Genomic DNA, 25,202 nt, shown 5'->3' on the forward strand with positions numbered 1-25,202 from the left:
TTTACTTCAGGTACAAAGAAACTTTTATTTCAATACTTAAATACTGAAATCATACATATCCATCAAATCTTACGGCACTGTCAGTATTGCAGGAGAGATTTCAAGTAGGATTCTGGTGAGGCAAATCTAGAACATCATCCTTCATCTCCAAGTCTAGTCAGGTCCTTTAAGAACATGCTTTGAATGAGTGCCATCCATCACTGAGGTACACCATTTACACGGCAGATACTCTATAGATAAGGATTTGTCATCCCAACTCCTTCACACTCAACAATGAAAGTGTCTTTAGAGGCATCCTCTTCATCTTCTGACTTCTTCACAGTAAATTTGGCCTGAAAGCAGAAGAGCATTACAGTATTAGAGCGGGAATGAGGAGGACGGAGAAATACCCATCACTCGGGCTGGGGTAAGCCCGCCTGTAGGAAACAGCCGGAGAACGTTGATAACCTATGAGAATGTATTGCTTCTTCGGGGGTTTTGTCAGAACATATACACGGGCTGTGCTCTGCACCCACTGAATCACAGACTCCATGAGTATAACCAAAACAAACTCCAACTCGGAAATCTCAGCTGTTGGTTGAGGTTAGTAAAGCATCATTTGTCTCCCTTCTCTAAAAAGTTTTTCTAAAATGTGGCTCTGAGACGTCCATTTTTTTTTATCTGTGAAGTATGAAATCACTGAATCTCATTTTCTCTTGACAATTTAATTCTCTGGATTCACTATTCAAAAGATCTGGCAGTGGGAAGGTGGGTGGGAGGAGGGCTGGCAGTGGTGACTAACTTCTTTCATCGTGATTGGGCTAACACTGTCGTTTTCACTTGTTAACTGAAGTTGGCTTTTCAAGTATTTGACTTGCGTCACTGTGTTCTGGAAACACGATCATTTCTAAAGCAAATGTGGTTCATCTGAACAAAGCTGACTTAAAATCAAAACTGAGAGGCTGAGTCTGGGGTAAAAAGATGTCAGGTGTGTGACTAAAATCTTTGGGTGCTTATGTGAGAGCCATCAGTGCGGCCTTACTGAATGTAATGTTTGCAGATTCTGCCACCAGTGTGCATGGCAGGATGCTGATACTGCGGGCGTCTGCAATTACCGGAAACAAACAGCACTGAATGCTGAGCAGGAAGCCAGGTTTTGTAGTTAGTTATGTGTATGTGCGTACCTTCCAAATTGCAAACATTATACAAACGGGAAACACAAGCAACAGTGAAGGAATCATTTAAAATCTGGGCTTCAAGTTGTTTATGAAGCCTTAAAAGCCTTGAGTCTCTGATTTTACAGATGAATTGTCTACACTGAGGCACAGAAAGATGAACTCATTCCAAGTCAACTACTTACAACATGACCAAACCAAATATGGTGGCTTACACCTGTAATCCTAGCTACTCAGGAGGCTGAGATATGAAAATCATGGCCCCAAGTTAGCCCAGGCAGGAAAGTCTATAAGACTTTTATCTTCTATTCACCACCAAACCACCCAGAAGTGAAGTTCTGGTTCAAGTGGTAGAGTGCTAGCTTTGAGCAAAAAAGCTGAGGGACAGCACCCAGGCCCTGGGTTCAAGCCCCAGGACTAGTACACAAACACATACAAAGAAAGAATATACTGAAAGCTGGGTGCAGTGGCTAGCTACTTTCCTAGCTACTTGAGAAGTTAGAAGTAAGAAGAAACCAGCTTAGGCATGAAGTTTGAAACACCTCCACCACCCCCCCCCCCACCCCCCCCCCGCCACAAATCCCAATCAACCAACAGCTTGGAATCTGGCACGTATACAGGCCAACCCAGACATAAACATGAGGCACTATTTGAAAAATAACGAAGACAAAAATGGTTAGGGTGTTTAACAAAATGAAATTTAATTGCTCTTTCTAATAGAATACTCACCTTTGCTAGCTGTTCAGCAAAATGGATAGCAGTTTGTGTATGGAGCGTAACTGGTCCTGTTTTTATTCTGGAAATTCCATTGGCTAGTGCCATGAAAATAATTAGCTATGAAAGAAAGAACAAACACAAAAATGTCACACATTTACTTATACTTAAGAGTCAATTAACTTTAGTACTCTCTATAATGAAAAGACATTCCAAATCAAGAAAGTTAAAAAAAATTATCTTTCTTTACTTTCCAGACGCCCTTGGAAGATGACAGAAAATTTGTGTTACCCGAAGCTTGCAGTATGGGTCAGAAGTGCTGAGCAGCAATATTCAACACGGAACTTTAAAAATTAATGCTTAAGAGCAAAATATGGAGCGGGACTTTGATGTATTAATTAAGACAGGACAGCCATCTCTGGCATATATAATGTGACAAGTTCTTATTCTAAAATTACATTTCAGCAGATGAATGAGTAGACTAATATAGAATTACTAGGAGTGCGAGTAAACCTGGACGAAAGGCAAGGGACTAGACATAAGCAAAACTATCCTAGGCAGGTATCAGTGACTCAGCCTGTAATCCTAGCTACTCAGAAGGCTGAGATCTGAGATTTGCAGTTTCCTGGGCAGGAAAGGTCACGTGACTCTTCTCTCCAACTAACTACCAAAAAGCTGGAAATAGCATTGTGGCTCAAAGTGGTAGACTGGCAGCCTTGAGCACAAAAGCTTAGAGACAGTGCCCAGGCCTTGAGTTTAAACCCTAAGACCAGTGGAAAAAAAAAAAGGAAGAGATTGTCCTCAGAAAACTGATTTCCTCCTCTTTTCTTCGCTTCTTCCTTCCTTTTAAAAAAATGTTTCAAGTTTTTTAGTAGAAAGGTCCAGAGTTGAAAGCAAAATTACCTTTCCTTTGTACTATAAAAACACACTTTTTTGATATGCTGGTTAAAAATTTCATAATATACCCCTCCACTGATAGCTGCAATATTACATTTTAATGAGTAGCCTCACAGTTAATTCAATCATTAACTTCTTTCTTTTCCACGCTAGGGATGGAACCCAGGGGCTTAGACAATTGAGGCAAAAATAATAATAATAAAATCTCAGTCACTGAGCCACTGAATTATACTCCTAGCCTGAAATAAACCTCCTCTCCCCACCTCTCCCCTCTCCTTTTCTTTTCTTGTGGTGCTAATACGAGGGCTTGAATCCAGGGCCTGGGCGCTGTCCCTCAGCTTTTCCTGATCAAGACTGTTGTTCTGTCATTTGAGCCACGCCTCCATTTCTGAGTTTTGCTGGTTAATTGGAGATAAAAGTCAGGGACTCGCTGGGCGCCAGTGGCTCACACCTATAATCCTAGCTACTCAGGAGGCTGAGATCTGAGGATCTCGTTCAAAGCCAGCCTGGACAGGAAAGTCCGTGAGACTCTTACCTCCAATTAACCACCAGAAAATCGCAAGTGGTGCTGTGGCTCAAGTGGTAGAGCGCTAGCCTTGAGCTGAAGAGCTGAGGGACAGAGTTCAAGTCCCATGACCAACAGAAAAAAAACCCCAAAAAGTTAGGGACTGTTCTGCCTAGACTTGTTTCAAATCATAATCCTCAGATCTCAGCCTCCTCAGTAGCTAATACCTGTTTGTGTAAGCAGGCTGCTAACTTGCAAGTAAGGCAAGAAAGAGAGAGAGGAAAATACACCAGACAGCAAAGTGTAAAAAGGAAAGGTTTTATTTGCCAAGCATGATGGTATACAACTGTAACCCCAGCACTTGAGAGGGAGGCTAAGTTAAGAGGATAGAGAGTTCAAGGACAAAATTGTTTTCAAATTAAAAAAAAAAAAAAGGAAGGAAGAAAAGAAAAGAAAAGGGAAAGGTGGAGGAGATGGAAGAAAAAAGAAAGGGAAAATATGAGGGAGAAAGCGCCTATTTCAGAAATACTCCACAGCACCTGTTGCGAGTGAGTCTTAGATGTGGGAAGGGCAAGACATATCCATATTGATGGCTGGGGGATTATAACTAGGAAGGAATTAGGAGAGAGGTCTGGGCAGTGATTAATCTGGGCAGCATGCAGATGGTACTTAAACCATGAGTGAAGAAAGTCACCAAGGGAGTGAAATCAGATAGTTATGAGTCTGACCAGAGGAGTTCTTCAGGACCAGAGGTAAAGGGACAGGCGTGGTGGCTCTCACCTGTAATCCCAGCTACTCACAAGGCAGAGAGATTAGATGATCATGGTTTGAGGTCAGCGCAGGCAAAAAGTTAGTAAGAACCTTTCTCCATTAATAAAACTGGACATGGTAGTACATGCCTGTCATACCAGCTACATTTGATATTCAAACAAGAGAATCACCATCCAGGCTTGATTTAGTAATCTTCCAATTCAAAAGAAAACTAAAGGAAAAAATGATGGAGGTGTGGCTCATGTTGCAGAATGCTACTTCCAACCCTGGAAGTTAAGTCAGAAGTCTACTTTTAGAAATATATTTTTTACCAAGAACTATGAATATGTGTTGTTGAGGGGTGATGCCAGGGGAGGGGGGTAGACAAGCAGAGAGAGGAAGGATGGGCAAATGCAGTCATAATATTCAGTGTATATATGTGAAATGAAACCAGGTAACTCGAGGGGATGAGTGTATTGGGACAGATGGAGGAGAATAATGGAAGGGGTGACACTGATCACGATTCGTGATGAGCCAGGCACTGCTGGCTCATGCCTATAATCCTAGCTACTCAAGAGGCTGAGATCTGAGGATCATGGTTTTCAGCCCTGGCAGGAAAGTCCGTGACACTCTTATCTCCTATACTACTCAGAAAAAGCAGGAAGTGGTGCTGTGGCTCAAGTGGTAAAGCATTAACCTTGAACAAAAGAACTTCAGAGACAGAGTCCAGACCCTAAGTTCAAGCTCCAGGACTAGCAAAAAAAAAAAAAAAAAGATGCAAAATTGTACTCATAAATTCATATTCATATGTTAAACTGAAACCCCTTAGTATAACTACTTGAGAAAAGAATAGATGAAAGAAACTCTACTACAAAGCCATAGTAATCAAAACAGCTTGGTACTGGCACACAAACAGACCTCAGGACCAATGGAACAGAATTGAAAACCCAGAAATGAACCCACAGACCTATAGCCATCTAATCTTCAATAAGGGAGCTAAAAAATTAGAATGGAAGAAAGACAGCCTCTTCAGTAAATGGTGCTGGCAAAATTGGTTAATCACTTGTAGAAAACTAAAGCTAGATCACTAAAGCTATACATCACTTTGCACCAAAATCAACTCCAAATGGATCAAAGATCTCGGAGTCAAAGAAGACATCATGAAAACATTACAGGATGGAATAGAGAAACCCTAGGTCTCCTTGGCACAGGCTGAAATTTTCTCAATAGAGACCCAGAAACACAACAAATCAAAGAAAGATTGGACAAATGGGATTGCATGATATTGCAGAGCTTTTGCATGACAAAGGACAGAGCTAGCAAGATCAATAGAAAGCCCACGGATTGGGAGATCTTCACTAGCCATATAATGGACAAGAGTCTCATATCTAAAATATACCTGGAACTCAAAAAATTAAATCCCCCAACAACAAATCCTCAAAGAAACAACTGCCCAATAAATAAGTGGGCTAAAGACTTAAAGAGAAATTTCTCTGAAGAGGAAAGAAGGATGGCCAATAGACACATGAAGAAATGCTCAACCTCTCTAGCCATAAAATAAATGCAAATCAAAACAACATTGAGATACCACCTCACCCCAGTTAGATTGGTTAGAATCAAGAACTCTAATAACAACAGATGCTGGAGGGGATGTGGACAGAAGGGAACCTTACTTCATTGTTGGTGGGAGTGTAAACTTGTTCAGCCACTTTGGAAAGCAGTATGGAGTTTCCTCAAAAGACTCCTCATAGAGCTCCCCTATGACCCAGCAATCCCACTTTTGGGCATTTACCCGAATGATCACAAACAAGACCATACTAAAGCTACCAGCACGACTATGTTTATTCCAGTATTATTTACCACAGCCAAGATATGGAACCAACCCAGATGCCCCTCAGTAGATGAACCAAAAAATATGTTGGTATTTATACACAATGGAATTCTAGGCCTCCATCAGAAAGAATGACATTGCCCCATTTGTTAGGAAATGGAAAGACTTGGAAAAAATATTAAATAAAGTAAGCCAGGTTCAAAGAAACATAGGTCCCATGGTTTCCCTTATTTGCAATAACTAGTATATGTCTGAGACAAGCAGAAACAGTCAGAGAAGTTGATGTTAGGCGAAATGAACACCAAGATAAGGACTCAAATGGTTTTTCTTTCTTGCTATTGTTTCTAACATATTTATAAGATGATTTCTTTGTTGCTTTGTATGTCCCTCACCCACGGTATAACTCCTGTTTTCACTGCATTTGATGTTGGTATAATTTGTGGAGGGGAAGGGAAAAAACAAATTGTTTAAATAGGGATACAGGTGGACCCATTGCAACAATGAGATGTATAAGACGTTATGTTGAAAAATGAACTTTATAACTTTGGTGGGGGGGAGGGGAGGAGATGGGAAGGGATGGGAAGAGGAAACAAAGGAGGCAACAATGCTTGATAAGAAATGTACTCATTACCTTGCTCATGTAATTGTAACCTCTCTGTATAGTATTTTCACAATAAAAAAAAAGAATAAATGAAAGAGAAGGAGGAAAGGAGAGAGAGAGAGAGAAGAAAAAGAGAAAAAGGAAAGAAAAAAGAAACAGAGAGAAAGGTCGGGAAGGAAGGAAGGAAGGGAGGGAGGGAGGCAGGGAGGGAGGGAGGGAGGCAGGGAGAGAGAGAAAGGAGGAATTCATTAAAGTGGGGTAAACTACAGTAGTAAAGTTCTTTCTTAGCTGGGCACCAGTGGCTCACGCCTGTAATCCTAGCTACTCAGGAGGGCTGAGATCTGAGGATCATTGTTTGAAGCCAGCCCAGGCAGGAAAGTCTATGAGACTTTTATCTCCAATAAAGTATTCCAAAAAAGCTGGAAGTAGTGCTGTGGCTCAAGCGGTAGGGTGCTAGCTTTGAGCAAAAGCAGCTCAGGGACAATGTCCAGGCTCTGAGTTCAAGTCTCAGGACCAGCGTACACACAAAAAAAAGTTCTGTCTCGCCTAGCATGCCTATGGCCCTGGATTCAATTTCTAGCACAGAAAAAAAATAAAACAAAACAACAACTAGCATATAATGAATTGCGAGAAAGGAAACTAAGAGTATTTCAGAAACTAAATAAAGTACTTCTTCAGCAATTGTGCTAAATACTGAAGAAAGGCCAAGTAAGATGAGGACTGAAATATGAAGATTATATTCCCAGAAAACTATAAGAAATGACTGAAATAGGGCTTGCTAGTCAGTATGTGTCAGTGATCAAGATGTACGTTTGAAGCCTGGTGCCAGTGGCTCATGCCCATAATCCTAGCTACTCAGGAGGCTGAGATCTGAGAATTTGCAGTTCAAAGCCACCTCCAGCCAGCAGTCCCTGTGACTCATCTCCAATTAACCACTCAAAAACTAGAAGTAGAAATGTGGCTCAAAAGCTAGCCTGGAGCAAAAAGCTGAGGGACAGTACTCAGGACCTGAGTTCAAGTCCCATGACTAACAACAACAACAACAACAACAACACTTGGTAATTACCAAGTGTTCAATGTCATTACCTGGTCTTGCAGGTATTCATCCACAGTTCCACCATGTCTAAGATTTGCCAGCAGCACCTCAGCAGCTTCAATTCCAACCTTGTCTGCATTCACGCCTAAGACAGGAATAATGTAAAAACCCCAAATTACCAAAAGGCCAACAGTTTGATACACCCCAGGCAGCACTGATATAATGTGTCAGGCTTCTGACTTTATCCCACACAACAGTTAGAATAAGATCTTTATTTTCCTAAAGCTTGTCAGAGGGGCTTGAACTCGGGGCCTCAAGCTCTCATTTGGCTTTCTGTTCAGTTTTCTTGGTCATAGCTGGCACTCTATCACTTGAACCACACCTCCAGCTCTGCTGTTTGCTATTTAATTGGAGACATTGTTGACTTTCCTGCCCAAAATGGCTCCCAACCTCAAAGATATCTGCTTCCTGAGTACCTAGGATAAGAGGTGTAAGCCAGCTACAAGGAAATGCATTTTATTTTCAAATATACTAGTGATGGAAAATTTGCTTTGTGTCTGTTTAAAAATTACTATTACATCAGTTTCTAACTGTTTGTAACTTCAAATTTTTAAAACTTATATAAGCTACCTTTAGTGTATAGGCAATTACATCAGAATTAAAAAACTTTTTAAGTCAGGATACTATGTATTATTTAAGAAAGAACAGATAATAAAATGACTATTTTAAAGATTAGTCCTATGAGGGCTGGGAATGTGGCTTGGTGGTAGAGTGCTTGCCTAGCATGCATGAAGCCCTGGGTTCTATTCCTCAGTACCACAAGTACAGAAAAAGCCAGAAGTGGAGCTGTGGTTCTAGTGGTTCTAGCCTTGAGCAAAAAAAAGAAGCAGCAGCCCAGGAACAGTGCCCAGGCCCCTAGAACTGGCAAAAAGAAAAAGAAAAAAGGTTTTATTCCCTTTAAAGACTTGAAGATGGCTAGACTTGATGGTGAATGCTTACAATTCTGGTTTTAAACATTATTAGACAAGGATACCAAGATGGAATCTAGCCTGGCTACTGTAAGACAAGGTCTCAAAAACCAAACAGAATAAACATAAAGACTTCTAACTAAAAATACATGAACAGATATTAGCTTATTTTGAACATAAGTCAGAATATTTACCTCTTGCTCTATTGACTTTCTACCTTTTTTTTTTTTTTTTTGGGTCCGGTCGTGGGGCCTGAACTCTGGGCCTGAACGCTGTCCCTCAGCTCTTCAGCTCAAGGCTAGCGCTCTACCACTTGAGCCACAGAGCCCACTTCCAGCTTTTTCCTTTTGGTTATGTGGTGCTGAGGAATCAAACCCAGGGCCTCATGCATGCAAGGCAAGCGCTCTACTACTGAGACAACTTCCCAGCCCTACTTTCTACCTTTCTATATAAATCGTTAGTACAGCAATGAAAACAAACTAAGTTTATCAGAAATAGTGGAATATCCAACTTTTAAAAAATTTTTAATGCTAGAATCGGGACTTGAACTCAGGGCCTGGGTGCTTTTGTGCTGAAGGTTAGCACTCTACCACTTGAGCCACAGCTCTACTGCCAGCGTTTCTGGTGATTAACTGGAGATGTCTCACTGACTTTCCTGCCAAGGCTGACTATGAACTGTGATCTTCTGATCTCAGCCTCTTGAGTAGCTACAATTATAGGCATGTCAATGGCCCCCAGCTTCCAACTATCTTTTTAAGGTTATATGCCTAAAAAAAAATCCTTGGCCTCAAAAGAAAATGTCTTAAGTACTTATACTGTGGTTGATTTTGTTTCTGCTTCAAATTCTTGCAAATTTACATATATGTATATATTTTTTACACACACATATACACACATATACAATTGTTATCTACTCTCTCTATACATACATATATTAACCTTTTCCAGAAAACTAAAAATTTCAGAATTTTAACTCTTCCCTTACAGCAGATATTGTCAGAATTTAAACTCCCTACTTTTACATCATCAGTTGGCCATTATATGACTAAAAAGAATGATTTAGAGAGAGTTATTATAGATCTTGACTTTTAATTTTTTGGTTCTAGGGACTAAACCCAGGGTCTGGTGCATGCTACATTCTCTGCCAGTGAGCTATCCCCTGCCCCACCCCCACACTTGAGTGAGCTACTTAGTGTCTTACAGTTCCACTTTCAGCTAGAAAAGACAATGAAAACTATGTTGAAAAGTTGTAACAGAAATAAGGTAACATTTATAAAGCATCCATTATCAAGATCACAAATAATAGGCTATTAATAATATTAGTATTGAACACCCAATATTGCTAGCCCTTTTGCTGATAAAACATAAAAAAAAAAAAAGTAACATACTAGAGAGTAGTTAAGGTTCTTTTCAGGTCTGAGACTGAGACTCAACCTCAATACCTGATGCTTTTGCTCACTGGCTAGCACTCTACCAACTGAGCTGCAGCTCCAACCCCTTGAGAACAGTTAAGGTTCTATATCCATCCTCCACTGATTAGAGCACAGACAGGTGCATACCCAACAGAAACTCAGAGAAGGAAAAGATGATAGGTTCTAAAATTATTTGAAAAGTGAAAAATCCACACCATGAAGCTGTTTCCTGCACATTATTATCTAAAATGCTGTAAAATTACTTGTTAGCATCTCTATTCTTGTCTTTCTGTAACCCCCCATCAGACCCTTGGACAGATTTCCTTTTCCTGAAAATATTCAATGATTTAACTGTAGCACTTGGGAGGCTGAGGCAGGAAGATCACAAGCTTGAGGTCAGCCTGAGCTACACAGTAAGACACTGTCTCACAAAAACAAAAAAAACCCCAAAACAAAAACCAGCATTTCCCAATTAGCACCACAGAAACTAGTGCAGGGAAGAATCACCAATGCATGTAAATTGTGTGAGAACAGCATAATCAAGTGATCTCAAGGGATTTTTCTCAGACTACCTGTTAATCATACAGGGAAAAGGAACAGGTACAATAGACAGTGGTATACACTTAACCACGTGTACATCTGGCCTTACTGAGAAGGCACAAACTATTACCTCCCCTGCCTTGATGCAATGCACTAGAATATATATGAAATCACCTATGCAACACTCTAAAAATGTTTAATCCCAATCTAATCATGATATTACTAGACAAATCGAAACAGTGGAAAAATTCCATGAAAAAAGGCCTGGACTTTTCAAAATGTCCAGGGAATAAATAGAAAAAAAAAAGGTGTGTGTGGGGGAATGGAGAGTATTCTGTATGAAAAGAAAAAACAGCTATGACAGCTAAATGTTATGTGTACTTAAAGAGAAAAAAAATACATATTGACCCAAAACATGTATGTGCAAGTCTTAACAAAGGGTAGTCTCATTAGATCAAAGTATGTCCGTACGTCTGTCTCTAACAGACAAATTCTTCTGGTATAAAAATGCCACGGTCACTACATTGTTTGGACATACATGCTGCAGTGCTTAGGAGTGAGGTAGAGTGTCTGCAACCTAACACTGAAAAGGCTCAGGACACACAGGACGTGCAGCCACTGTACCTGGGGACAGGAATACAGATGACTAGACCAACAAGTCATTTTTCCATAGGTTTGAAAACTTTCAAAGTAGGAAACTAGGAAAAAGATGTGACGTTTAAAACACAATTAGTTAATTTATCCTTCTAAATATGTCTTCTGTCATTCTTTATAATACTCTACTCCCAACAGCTGATACTCCTACTTGAGTATCGGGAACTATTATAGAGTCCCTTTATCCATACCTCGTTTGCCAAGTGCTGATCCAGCAAACAAACAGCCAGTGGATGTCTCAGCAACAATGCTATACAGAGAAAGGAACTATTACTATTCATGTTATAAATCCCTTATGTAAAATAGTATAATATTTACACATAAACTATGTATATCAACTCTTAGACTTTAAATCATCTACAGATTACTTATACCTAACACAATGTATATACAAAACAGCTATATTACCCAAAGAATAAGCCCATTCATGTTTAGTACAGACACAATTTTTTTTCAAACATTTTTGATCAATAGTTGTTTGAATCCATGGCTACAGAATGCAATTGCTATGAAGAGCTTACAAAAATGGATTCTCATGCCTGTAATCCTACAGCCTTTGGAAGCTAAGATTTGAGGATTGTGATTCGAAGCCAGCCCAGACAGGTAAAGCCCATGAGATGCTTATCTCCAATTAACTACCAAAAAAGCCAAAAGTGGAGCTGTAGCTCAAATGGCCAAGTGCTAGCCTTAAGCACAAAAAGCTCAGGGACTATGTCAGACACCAGTGGCTCACACCTGTAATTCTAGCTACTCAGGAGGCTGAGAACTGAGAGTAACAGTTCAAAGTCAGCCTGGCCAGAAGTCACCATGAGACTCTTAATCTCTAACAAACTGGAAGTAGAGCTGTGACTCAAAGTGGTAGAGAACTAGCTTTGAGCAAAAGAGCTCAGGGACAGAACCCAGGCCCTGAGTTTAAGCCCCAAGTCTGACAAGAAAAGAAAGAAAGAAAGAGAGAGAGATAAAGAAAGAAATCTCAAGGATTGCCGATCTTTAAAAACAAAATCCAGAATAATCTCTTTTTGGAAATGAAATCTTGCTATGTAATACAGGCTAGACTCAAACTCACAATCCTCCGGCCTCAGCCTCCCAAGTAGTTGGGATTACTGGCATGCATCACCCCAGACCCAGCCAGAATATTCATCTTAATTAATAATATTGTTTCAGGTAGGTAAAAATATGCCCTCTTCAAATTCTAAATTGATCAAGCACATCTTACATCTTGAAACAGGAAAATTATTTCAGGTCTTCTAACTATGCCTAAGAAAGGTCTATTTCTCACATTATTCCACTGCCATTGCCAAATGCTTGGTCTCTGGGCTCCTGAACAGGCTGGATGTTAACATACAGATCTCTGATCTCCTTTCTGATGCATCTCACAGCTGCCGCCGCCATATCTTTTGCTACCTATTTTGGCAAGTGAGGAAAAAAAAGAAAAATTTGGACAATTGTTTTCAAGCCTTCAAAGTCACATAAAACAGCTTTTACATTCATTATTTAATTATTCAATTTTCAAGACTAGAGAGAGGACTAAATTTTAGGAAAAACTTAAATGAAAAGGCATATAAAAAAATAAGTTCTATCACTTGTCTACAAATAGCAAGGTCCTGAGTTTAAGCCCAAGTACTACCAAAAGAAAACAAACAAAAAAATTCTCAATAGTTTCAAAACTTAGATAACATAATACTTACCAAGTGGAAAAACAAGGACTGGGAAGGTGGCTCAGTGGTAGAGCACTTGCCTTGCATGTATGAGACCCTGGGTTCAATTCCTCAGCACCACATAAGCAAAAAAGAAAAATCCCGGAAGTGGTACTGTGGCTCAAGTGGTAGAGTGCTAGCTAGCCTTGAGCTGAAGAGCTGAGGGATAGCGCCCAGGCCCAGAGTTTAGGCCCCACCACCGGACCCAAAAAAAAAAAAAAAAAAAAAAAAAAACAACCAAGTGTAAAAACACATCTAAGAACATTCAGACAACTTACTTTAAATGGCAGAACACCAGCAACAAACGCTCTCCCATAGATCTTTGTCACAGAGCCACGATCAGTCAAATTTATTGGGTTTAACTGTTTAACTGGAGACATCTGCACGAGTACTTCGCCACCTCCTTTTGGGTAATAGCCCCTGTGGAGAGCGTTAACACCTACATAAACTGACCACACAACCAAAGTGAACCCCAATATGACATCAAAAATAATGTGAATGATACTCAAGATATAATTCATGGAAAGTCCTAAACAGTATTTTAGGTCTCTTCTGACCTATACAGTGGCCCCAAGTTACATATGACTATTCACATTAAGGAAAATATTAGGCTGGGAGAACAGCTCACTGGAAAACAGTGTATATTTAACATCTGTGAGGCCCTGGACTCCATCCCCAACAACAAAAAAGTAGATTTTAAAATAAAAATAAAGGAAATTAAGTAAGAATTTAAAAAAAAATCAGTCAGCTTCTGAAATACATAAAGCTTACTTTAAGGTCTCAAGACTTACATTTGGACCAGGGGCTAGTGGCTCATATCTGTAATCCTAGCTACTCAGGAGGCTGAGATCTATAAGATCTCAGTTCTAAATCATTCCAGGAAGAGAAGTCCATGAGATTGTATCTCCAAAATAACCAGAAAAAAGGCCAGACTGAAAGGATAGCTCAAGTGGTAGAGCACCAGCTGAGCAAGTGTGAGGCCCTGAGTTCAAACCCAGTACTATCAAAAAAGAAGAAAGAAGTTATTAGTGACTATCCAACTAGACACCATAAAAAGGGCACATACTCCTCAGTGTGGAAAGTTCTATTGACAGTGCTATTTTACAACAGAAGTTCTCTGATGTCTGGATCTGTTTTGTTTCTATTTTCTAGGGTTTGAAACAATGACTGATGGGCAAATAAATATCTGATGAACACTTAAGTAGCTGAACACCAACCAAATTCTAACTCTGTTATTTAGTGTCATTAATTCTATCATGGATGCTAAGAATTTAAGTGCTCTTATCTTAAGGAATTCTCTATCTGGAAGGGAGATGGCTCCAGACACCATGCTAGAAGAGGAGGAGGGCTGTAAGAAAGTATTAAAAGCTGGGTACCAGTGGCTCAAGCCTGTAATCCTAGCTACTCTGAGGATATCAATTCAAAGCCAACCCAGGCAGGAAAGTCTGTGAGACTCATCTCCAATTAACCACCAGAAAACTAGAAGTGGCGCTATGGCTCAAGTGGTAGAGTGCTAGCCTTGAGCTGAAGAGCTCAGGGACAGCGCCCAGGCCGAGTTCACGACCCACAACACACAGACACACAGACACAGACACACACACAGACACACAGACACACACACACACACACACACACACACACACACACACACAAAGAAAGTATTAAAATAGCAGTTCAGATGTAAATTCCAATGAAGGCACATCTTTGGGCAGTCCAAACAAGAAACTGCCATTTTCATTTTTAAAGTATACAGGATTTATGAATAAAGAAAGTCCAAAGCATTTAAGGATCCGTGAAAATCATGAAGCTGAAAGGAGGTCAAGAGAAATAATGCCTAAAGGTAACTGGAGCACTTACATGCTAAACCAAGAAATTTAAAGGTGTTGCTGAGGGGAAGCCTCAAAGAAAATAACATGTATGTTTACTATGTGTCTGAGGAAAATAACAGACTACATTGTGGAAGAAAATCTCTTTTAAGGCCCCCATAGTGATAAGCCTAGCTGTGTACCTAGCATTATCATTTAGTCCTTGCAGGAGCATGGATAACACTAGATGTGAAGCTGCCCTAGGTAGATATTCCTTTGTAATATTTCTCCCAGGAAACAAATGAATATCACATGTGGCTGCTGTCAACATCCCCTCCAGCTTATTGTTAAGACCAAAGTACAATGATTTCCTACAAGAAACTGAACAATCAAGTATAATATAGGTATATTAGAGTGACAGTCCTCTGAGGTCTAACTTTTCCATTTATTTTTAGCACATGTAATACATCAGAAGGGCTAGGAAATGTATAACTTACCTCATTTTAATGTCACAATTAAATTTAAAACCAAATTTTTCAACAATTGGCTTAAAGACCTAAAAAAAAAAAAAATCAGATGTTACTGTAGCCACTAATATTTACTGGCTCAACAAGTACAACTGTTAAATGAAAAGTATTCTGCACCAAACCAGTGATTAGGTGTTACAGGTAAACAGTGACATCAAAATATTTATACTAGCACCTTTTCTCAAGTAAAAAAAACAAACAAAACAACAACAAAAAGACCAGGTATGTCACTAAAGGTAAAGCTTAGTATTTAATCAGAGCAGGACAAGACTGATAAAGAAAAGTATCACAATCTAACATATTTGACCCAGTTGTTATTCTTCTCCACGGGTCAATATTTACTGACTCTTCTCAATATGAAGTACACTTGAAGAAACTGGGGCATGTACTCTATAATATTTAGATGGAGTAGTTTCCGTGAAATTACTAAGTAATACCACCAGTGGCTCAAGACCTATAATCCTTGCTACTCACAAGGCTAAGATCTGGATGACTAAAGTTCAAAACCAGTCTGAGCAAAAAAAGTCACAGACTGCCATTTCCAAAAAAGCTAGGCTAGAGGCATAACTCAGGTGGTAGAGTACTATCCATGAATAAGCAAGTCAAGTAAGCCTGAGCTCCAGGCCCTGAGTTCAGACACTGAAAAAGTTTCAGATTTTAGAAAAGTTTGCTTTTCAGATTTTCAGAATAAGTAAAATATGCAGCCAGGCACTGATGGCTCATGTCTGTAATCTTAGCTACTCAGGAGACTTAGATCTGAGGATCGCAGTTCAAAGCCAGCCATGGACTTATCTCTAATCTCTTATCTCTAATTATTCACCAGAAAACCAGAAGTAAAGCTGGCTCAGAGTGGTAAAGTGCTAACCTTGAGTGAAAGAGCTCTGAGTTCAAGCCCCATGATGTGAGAGAGAGAGAGACAGACAGACAGACAGACAGACAGACAAACAGACAGAGAGAAAGGAAGGAAGGAAGGAAGGAAGGAAGGAAGGAAGGAAGGAAGGAAGGAAGGAAGGAAGGAAGGAAGGAAGGAAGGAAGGAAGAAGGAAGAAAAAAGAGAGAGGGGTAAAGAAAGAGGTAAAGAAAGAAAGATGCATACTTTTCTAGCATGCTAGTATTGAGTTTTGTCACTGGAAGATAGTTTAAGCTTTCTTCCCAATTGTAATTCTTAGATTTATTAAATGCCTGATTTAAATAATAACTGATCTGCCAGGCACCAGTGGCTCATGTCTGTAACACTAGCTACTCTGGAGGCTGAGAATCACAATTCAAAGCCAGCCCAGGGAGGAAGGTCCATGAGACTCTTAGCTCCAATAAACAATAAATGGCTCAAGTGGTAGACACTAGCCTGGAGCACAGAAAAGCTCAGGGACAGAGTCCAGGTGCTGAGTTCAAGCTCCCGGATCAGCAAAAATAAAATAACTGATTTAATTTATATCATTTTACTTCAGGTTTTAAAAATTCACTATGTATATGACTTTAACATATAATACAATCTTAAATATAATTCTCTTCCCTTTTAGATAACATGAATCAATAATATGAATCAATATCATCAGATAACAGGAATCAATATACACAAAATACTTAAGACATGTTGGAACAGAGACTGGAGATTCAGCCCTCACCATCATGGTGTAATCGATCTGGGGGGCCATTTCAGCATTAGTTCCACCTTTCAAGCGAAGTTCTGATGGAGAAGCAGCGAAGAGAACACAGGGCATTGAAACCTGCATCAAGAGGCACACACTCCTGAGGAGAAGGCAGAACAGGCTTAGCTGAACTGTCTTTTCAAAGTCTCAAAAAGTTCTTTTATTACATTATCACCTGAAGCACAGACAACCGAGAAGTTAAAACAACACACTCCAGTGTCTGATGGGCAAAATTCAGAATCAGTCTTTCACTACAGAGAAAATTGGCTTTAGATGGTACACAAACCTGGTTACAGTTGCTGGGTGACAGAGTGCCTGCACAGCAGCTGTAAGGCCCTGATGTGGTACCCAGCACAGGAGAAAAATAAAAGCAATCCTGGCATCAGGTTTCTAGTCCCATTTTCTATTTTGCCAAATTTCCCAGGAAATAGAATTTGGGTAGAAGTTGGCAACAGAATCCATCAGCCAACTAGCTCAGAAAAAGTAACTTGTAATTCCTCTCTCCACATTTATCACTGGAAGCAGGCACCATTAGAAAAAGATTAAAAAAACGGCTGTACGCCAGTGGCTCACATCTGTAATCCTAGCTACTCAAGAGGCTGAGATCTGAGGATCTCGGTTCAAAGCCAGCCTAGGCAGGTAAGTCTGTGAGACTCTCATCTCCAGTTAACCACTCAGAAAACCAGAAGTGGTGCTGTGGCTCAAGTGGTAGAGTGCTAGCTTTGAGCTGAAGAGCTGAGGGACAGCACCCAGGCCCAGAGTTCAAGTCCCATGACCAACCAAAAAAAAAAAAAAAGGATAAAAAATGCCAGAGCCAGGTGCTGGTGGCTCACGCCTGTAATCCCAGCTACTCAGGAGGCTGAGATCTGAGGATCACGGTTCAAAGCCAGTCCAGGCAGGAAAAGTCCATGAGAGTCCATGAGACTCTTATCTCCAATAAACCACTCAGAAAACCAGAAGTGGCACTATGGCTTAAGTGGTAGAGCACTAGCCTTGAGCTGAAGGGCTGAGGGACAGAGCCCAGACCCAGAGTTCAAGCCCTACAAATGACCAAAAAAAAAAAAAAAAAAGGCCAGGCACTGGTGACTCACACCTGTAATCCTAGCTACTCAGGAGGCTAGAGCACAATGGTTCAAAGCCAGACTGAGCAGGAAAGCCTGTGAATCTCTCATCTCCAATTAACTACCAAAAGCCAGGGCTATGGCTCAAGTGGTAGAGCACTAAGCTTGAGTACAAAAAGCTCAGGGACAGACAGCACATAGGCCTTGAATACAACCTCCAAATTGACATTAAAAAAAAGGGGGGGGGGATAAACATAAAAAAAACTCAACTCAATATTGTTTTTCTTGGGAAAAAAATAGCCCTCAACATCATAAGCAGGTGCTTTACCAATGAGCACCCTTGTCCTATTTTCCAATGAGATTTTTTTTTTTAAATCAAGAAAATAAAGAGCTGGCCTGGGGTGAGGGAGACCTCGCTGGAAAAACACCTAACTTGGTCCTCAGCAACACCAAAAAAATTAAAAGACATTAAAAATACCTCAATTAAAAGAAGTATGATTCATAGTCAGCTGTATGTCACAATACAATGACGGCAGAACATACAAACTCAAGAAAATTTGAAGTATTCAATTTTTAATAATGAAAAGTAAAAAGCCGGGTGCCAGTGGCTCACTTCTGTAATCCTAGCTATTCAGGAGGCTGAGATCTGAGAATCGAGATTCAAAGTCAGCCCACATAGGAAAGTCTGTGGGACTCTTATCTCCAATTAACCACCAGAAAACCAGAAATGGTGCTGTGGCTCAAGTGGTAGAGCACTAGCCTTGAATTGAAGAGCTAAGGGACGGCGTCCAGGCCCAGAGTTCAAGCCCCATGACTCACAAAAAAAGAAAGAAAGAATGCCACTTCATACTACACACAAAATAACATTCTGCATATACCATGATATGATGGCACATGTCGTTAATGCCAGCATTCAAGGAACTAAAAAAGAAGGAACTCAAGCTGAAGGCCAGTATGGCTTATATAGGAAATCATGTTTCAACAAAACAATATTCCAGAGATAGTAATGGCTGTAAGTGACCAATTAGGTACCTAAATTTTTATATCCATTGTCTTTAGCTTTAAAAGATATTTTATCTTCATCATAAAAGTAAAAAAACTGAAGCCAAGAGAGGTTCAGTAATATATCTAATAAGAGACAGAATCTAGCTTTGATACAGGCCTAACACTAAGATCTATACTTACATTCCACATAAGTGATACATACCCTGCTGTCTTGGTGTCTGCTGTATGGATTCCACCTCTGATCTTTTCTGGCGTGAAGACTATTTCTGTGGAGCCGATTTCTGCTCCCTCCAGTTGTCCACCACACAAATCTCGAACCATTTCCAGTCCAGATAAATGTTGAGGCCTTCAGGTCATAATACTGCATCAAAACGTGTGCATTCAGACTGCCTTCTCCCCACATTTTATGCCACATTTATAAAACTGTGAAACAGCAAGGCCTAAATATAGTATATGCTACATCTTCAATAGCCAAACTTCATGTGGTTTTTTTTTTTATGTACTTACATTAACTACTATTAGGTAGCATTTTTTTTTGTTCCCTTCAAGACCAGTTATTTTTGCTATGAACACACATACTGATGAACTGCTGAAAATTATAAGGGTTCAAAGGAAATACACGAGTAAAACTACCTAAGAGCCACCAGTCTTGCTCTCATTCACTGAACTCTCTATGACACCTGTATGGTCTAAATTGTATTCCCTTGACATTGTGTGCTGAACTCCCAAACCACAGGCAACAGAATGGAACTGCTAGAAATAGGACTTAATTTTAAAGGAGGGTCTTAAAATTTAATTGAGGTCCTTATTAAAAGAGAGTAGGATATATAGGGAAACATGATCAACAGGGTCCATAAAGAAACCACTCTGCGAAAGGGCCACAAGAGGAATTCCATCACCAAGGCATTGAACGGATCTTCCCTTTATGGCCCAGGAAAAACAACCCTGCCAGCACCTTGACTCTGGACTCTCACCCTCCAAAACATACATACATACATACATACATACATAAATGCATACATACAGACAGACACAGATAAAGATAGATAAGTAGATAGGTAGATAGATAGATATCTCCAGACACTGGTGGCTCATGCCTGTAACTCAGGAGGCTGAGATCTGAGGGTCACCATTCAAAGCCAGCCTGGGCAGAAAAGTCTGTGAGACCTTTATCTCCAATTAATAATCCACAAGTTGAGCTGTGACTCAACTGGCAGAGTGCCAGCCTTGAGTGAAGAATCTAAGAGGCAGTGCCCAGGCCCTGAGTTCAAGACCCAGTTCTGGCACACACCAAACAAACAAACAACACTAAGAGAACCGGTAAGTTGAAATGGAATATATATAGAGAGAAAACACACAAAGAGATCTGTTGGGCCCTCTTCTAACAGGCGCATATATACCTGAAAATGCAGCTAGTGGCAAGCCCTGTCAAATGTCAATATATGTCCCTCCCTACAACAGTTAATTCTGGTCGTACTCACATCTTCCTGGAGATCTGAATGAAAAGGCCTTAAGAAGAATTCCTGGGATCCTCACCTGTTCTGGGATTCCAAAACGCGCAGAAGCACAGAATGCGGTGGTTTACAAGGGGCCTTAGAGACGGTTCTGCCCTGACCTAGCTTACCTTCAAATACGTGGAATGCCCATTGGAGCTGGGGACACACTCTAAAAGACAGATTCTTGGGCAAACAACACACGACGGCTACCCGAGCGAGCCTATTTCTGTATTCACTCCTTGAGGCTTGCAAGGCTGCACCATCAGGCCCCTGGCCAGGAAAGCGAAGCCGAGGCCCACCACTCCCCTGCACGGAGGGGGGGGGAGAGACTCAATTCCCCTCCTGGGCTCCCCTGTTCCCACGCCCGTGGTGCGGCGGCCCGCCCCTCGCTCCCATCCCCAGGCCCCGGCCCTGCGGTCGGTCGGGCCTCGCCATCCCCGCTCCCCAGGGCAGCGCGCATTACCTGAGGCCGGGCGTGCTGCGGCCCGCGCGGATCTTCTGCACCCGCAGAGGGAGGCCCAGCAGACAGCTCAGGGCTGTGGAGACTCTGAGGATCTGGCCGCCCTGCCAAGAACCGGGTGCGGAGAGAAGGGGCGTGAGGACCTCCCCCCTACCCCGCCGCCAGGAGAGACCCCCCCATCCCATCCCACCCCGTGCCATCCCATCCCATCCCCGAGGGGCGCAGCCCCGGCCTCCAGCCCCGCACTCACCCCTTCCATGATCCCGCCGTCCACCTCCACCCGCTGCCCCGCCATGGGGGGCACCCAGGGACCCGGCCCGCTGCAACCGCGCCTTCGCCCAAGCAGGAACAAGAACAGCCGCCCTCGGAGTTCCCACAGCTCCGGAACCTCGGTCAGCGCCCCGGGACGCACGGTGGAGCCGGGAGGCGGAAGGAGCGGTGCCACCGGAAATGGATTCCGCGGAAACGAATCCCCGGGACCGTGGGGGCGGGTGTCCCGTGCGCACGCGCACTGCCAGCGCCGAAGGAGGGTGTGTTCGCTGTGGTTCTGTGCCCCCCCCCCCCCCCCCCCGACTCCGCACTGCCTGGGCTTGGAGAACTTGGACCCGAAGACACTCCTGGAACCTGTAGGTTGTGAGAAGCCTTTCCGACTGTGAACCAATCCTTCCGTTGTCCCGCACGCTTGAGCCTTATTTGCTTTCTTGATAATCGTGATCTGTCTTATTCTCTCCAGGGGTTTGGCCCACCCAGAGCTGCAGACTCTTAAGAGCTAACCACACGGGAGAAGTCTAGACCCTCCCTACAATGCACCTGAGTATTGTGGGATTCGAGCTCTCTGCAGCCTGTCTTCCAAAGCGTGTGCTCTTGTGCATTGAGTGATACCTTTGCTCCTCAATTACCCCGTGTGTGTGTGTGTGTGTGTGTGTGTGTGTGTGTGTGTGTGTGTTTGCATAGGTGGACAGTGTTAGATTCAAAAGGCACAGAGGACAGACAAAAAGACAGCTCAACATTAGCATAGGTTAGAGAAATACCTGGAGAGTGGTCTTCAGCCAAGCTTGAGATTCTCCCTTGCTTACTGGCTGGGATATGTGTAATGAGTCCCAAGGGATCACTAGAGTTGTCTGATAGGGGTTGTTATGAAAGTAACTCATGGCGGGACATAGATAAGATGTGAAATGGGTCTTAGTTGGAGAAAGGAAGGGAGTTGAGCCTTTCCTTCAAAGCTCTGTTCAGTTCAAAGCCCTGGTCTGTTGCCAGTCAAATAGGTCACAGTCCTTCAAGGAGAAAGGATAAGACAGGAGTGTTTATAAATCAAGGTACTGGCCTGCAGATAAAAGGACCTGGCTGTTCAGACCTGTCAGAGAGAATTAGTTGACTCCAAGAACAGTACAGGGCTTATCAAAGGTAGAAACAACAACAAACTTCTTGATTCCTGCTGGTGACTCAATTCCTGCCTTAACTGAGTAACAAATATATATTTGTGTGTGTGCGCGCCCGTGCAGAAGAAGGTAGTTCATACCCTGAAGCAATTGGAGGTAAAATGGAAAGATGTAAAAGTAATCAGTTACAGTGCTGCAATGTCATCCATCCATACAATAATACAAAAGACAAAAGTGGAGCTGTAGCTCAAGTGATAGAGAACCAGCCTTGAGCAAAAAAGCTAAGGGACAGTGCCCAGACCCTGAGTTCACTTGCACGTGCACACACACACATACACACACACACCACATAACAATGACCTCATTACCTAACAATACTTCCTTAAGGCATAAACCTAAGAGAAATGAAAACATGTAGAAGCCAGGCACTGGTGGCTCACACCTATAATCCTAGCTATTTAGGAGGCTGAGACCTGAGGATCCTGGTTCAAAGCTAGCCTGAACAGGAGAGTCCTTGAGACTCTTACATATTTTTTTGTCGGTCATGGGACTTGAACTCTCGTCCCAGATGCTGTCCCTCAGCTCTTCAGCTCAAGACTAGTGCTCTACCACAAGAGGCACATTGAGACTTCTAGTTTTCTGGTGGTTAACTGGAGATGAGAGTCTTATGGACTTTCCTGCCTGGACTGGCTTTGAACCATGATCCTCAGATCTCAGCCTCCTGAGTATCTAATACTACAGGTGTGAGTCACCGGCACCCAGCCATGAAACTCTTTTATCTCCAATTCCACACACACACACACACACACACACACAAGAACCAGAAATAGCTCTGGTTCAAAGTGGTAGAGCACTAGCCTTGAGCAAAAGAGCTCAGGGACAGTACCTAGACCCTGAGTTGAATCCTCACAACAGACAAAAGAAAAAGAAAGAAAAGAAAACACATTCCCCAAACATTTGTATCCAAATGTTTCATAGCCCCAAAGCTGGAATAACCCAAGTATTGTGAAAAATAAAATCATATGAAGTTAAAATTTTAAGGTTATTGTGCATATGTAAATGAGACCTTAAGCCAAAAGTTGGCATAAAATCTACAGGGCTCAGCATATTTGAGGGAGCTCCACAAGTAAACCACTCATCAACAAAAACACCCACAATAAAAGAAAAATGGGTGAAAAGCATGAGCAGGCATTTTAAGAGTGGTCAACAAACAGGAAAATATTTAGTGGTATTAATAATTAGAGAAACTAACACCATAATGCCATTTTACAATTACTAAATTGGGGGCAAAGAATTAAGCCAGGGCTGGGAAGGTGGCTCAGTGGTAGAGCGCTTGCCTTGCATGCCTGAGGCCCTGGATTCGATTCCTCAGCACCACATAAGCAAAAAGAAAAAAAGCTGGAAGTGGCGCTGTGGCTGAAGTGGTAGAGTGCTAGCCTTGAGCTGAAGAGCTGAAGGACAGTATCCAGGCCCCATGACCAGACCCCCCCCCCAAAAAAAAGAATTAAGCCAATGCTATACTACTCCCTTCCACAGCTGGTAGATGTGTTTTGTCCAGTGACAAAATGCATAACAATCTTGCATTATGTAGAGTAAAGTTGAAAATAAACATGTCCTGTCTCAACAGTTCCACTGATATGGGACTATAGGTAGTGCTATAGATAGTATCTAATAATCAAAGGGCTATTGGCTAGCCAAAAGCTTTAGCGTCACCAAGAGCTTCACTCATGACAGATAGACAGGTGAGATATCTCCAGGTCTTGGAAAGAAAAGATATAATGAATTTTCATTCTGATGTAAGAAAAAAAGAATGGTATTGTCATTCTAGATGTTTCTAGAAATCTGTTTTATAGTTGATTCCTGTGCAGAAAAAAGATTGCCTGATAAAACTGGTCTTTCTCACCCCTTCCAGTGCTAGGAATACAAACCCTTGCAATTAAGTTGCATCTTCAGACTAGTTTGTTTTTGCATGTTTTTTGAGGTGAAGCCACTCTGTATCCCAGTCTCACTGTGAAGTAACTCTCTATGTAGCTCAAGCCTGGCTCCAACTCATGATCACAGTTCACAGCTAGCCCCACGGAAGAAAAGTCTGTGAGATTCATCTCCAATTAACCATCAAAAAAAAAAAAAAGTCAGAATGGGCTGAGAATGTGGTTTAGTGGTAAAACGCTTGCCTAGCATGCATGAAGCCCTGGGTTCTCTTCCTCAGTACCACATACACAGTAAAAACCAGAAATGGCTCTGTGGCTCAAGTGGTAAAGTGCTAGCCTTGAACAAAAGAAGCTCAGGGACAGTGCCCAGGCTCTGAATTCAAGCCCCAGAACTGGCCAAAAAAAAAAAAAAAAAGCCAGAAGTTGAGGTGTGGCACAAGTAGTAAAGTGCTAGCTTTTAGCAAAGTAGCCCAGAGACAGCTACTAGGCCCTATGTTCAAGCCCTAGTACATTAATAATAATAGTAATAATAATAATAGAGAGGAAGAGAAAGAAGAGGAGGAGGAGGAGGAGGAAGAAGGGGGAGGGAGAGGAGGAGGAGAGGGGAGGAGATCATTATAAAACTAAAGTAATAACAAACCACTTAACCGGAGTAAGAGGTGCTAATTCCCGGCAAGTGTTCCTGTATCGACCTAAGAAACAAGTAGTCCAGAGCCTTGCAACAAAGTATGAAATCGTTTCCTTTTCCTATAATCACGGTAGACAGAACACCAAAAATGTTTTCTTACCACGCGGGTTTCACCCCAACTTTCTCCGGGTGAGTTGCCCTTCCTGTGTGTTCCCTTAACACACTCTGTTTCCCCCTCACAAGGATTTAAAAGATTATTGCTGCTGCATCTGCACTGAACACTGAAGCACACCACCTCCATCCCCACCCCCGAACTTAAGTCTGAGTTGTCCCCACCGAGTCGTCCTTCCCTCGGCCCCCGACTCTTCACCGCCTCCCGGGGATGGAGGGGGGGGGGGGTGGCTCTCTGCCGGCTCAGCTCCCGGGTTAGCAGCCAGGTGGGAGGCGTGGATTCTTCCAGCTCTCCGATTGGTTTCCTGGTGGGCAGTTCCGGCTGTCCCCT

At 41.9% G+C, this 25,202-nt stretch overlaps 1 protein-coding gene across 4 annotated transcripts; it reads right to left on the reverse strand.

The window, feature by feature from the left end:
• On the reverse strand, window positions 1–25,016 carry Rtca (RNA 3'-terminal phosphate cyclase). Of its 4 annotated transcripts, none has more exons than XM_042683448.1 (11): window positions 24,861–25,016; window positions 20,766–20,866; window positions 19,009–19,152; window positions 16,717–16,840; window positions 15,062–15,120; window positions 13,038–13,179; window positions 12,342–12,466; window positions 11,254–11,312; window positions 7,539–7,633; window positions 1,884–1,988; window positions 1–332 (listed from the first exon to the last, which is right to left on the reverse strand). In XM_042683448.1, exons 1-11 carry the CDS (start codon window positions 24,999–25,001, stop codon window positions 231–233), a joined length of 1,197 nt encoding a protein of 398 aa, XP_042539382.1. In that variant the 5' UTR covers window positions 25,002–25,016; the 3' UTR covers window positions 1–230. The 4 variants fall into 4 exon arrangements, with proteins under 4 accessions (XP_042539382.1, XP_042539392.1, XP_042539400.1 ...); XM_042683458.1 differs by having other exon boundaries at window positions 7,539–7,630; window positions 11,251–11,312; XM_042683466.1 differs by lacking the exon at window positions 24,861–25,016 and adding an exon at window positions 21,013–21,196.
• Between the last annotated feature and the right edge of the window lie 186 nt (window positions 25,017–25,202).

Source organism: Dipodomys spectabilis, unplaced genomic scaffold, assembly GCF_019054845.1.
Source record: "Dipodomys spectabilis isolate Male_0828 unplaced genomic scaffold, ASM1905484v1 ptg000002l, whole genome shotgun sequence".
In the NCBI taxonomy this organism is placed as follows: domain Eukaryota; kingdom Metazoa; phylum Chordata; class Mammalia; order Rodentia; family Heteromyidae; genus Dipodomys; species Dipodomys spectabilis.

Bases quoted from the DNA above. Each gene is read 5' to 3' on its own strand.
- Rtca (XM_042683448.1), bottom strand. From the start codon at position 25,001: ATGGAGGTGGTGTGCTTCAGTGTTCAGTGCAGATGCAGCAGCAATAAT. The intron at 20,867-24,860 runs GTAAGAAAACAT...GGTTCTTGGCAG, and splicing joins GTTGGGGTGAAACCCGCGTG to GGCGGCCAGATCCTCAGAGT. The intron at 1,989-7,538 runs GTAATGACATTG...TTTCTTTCATAG, and splicing joins ATGAATACCTGCAAGACCAG to CTAATTATTTTCATGGCACT.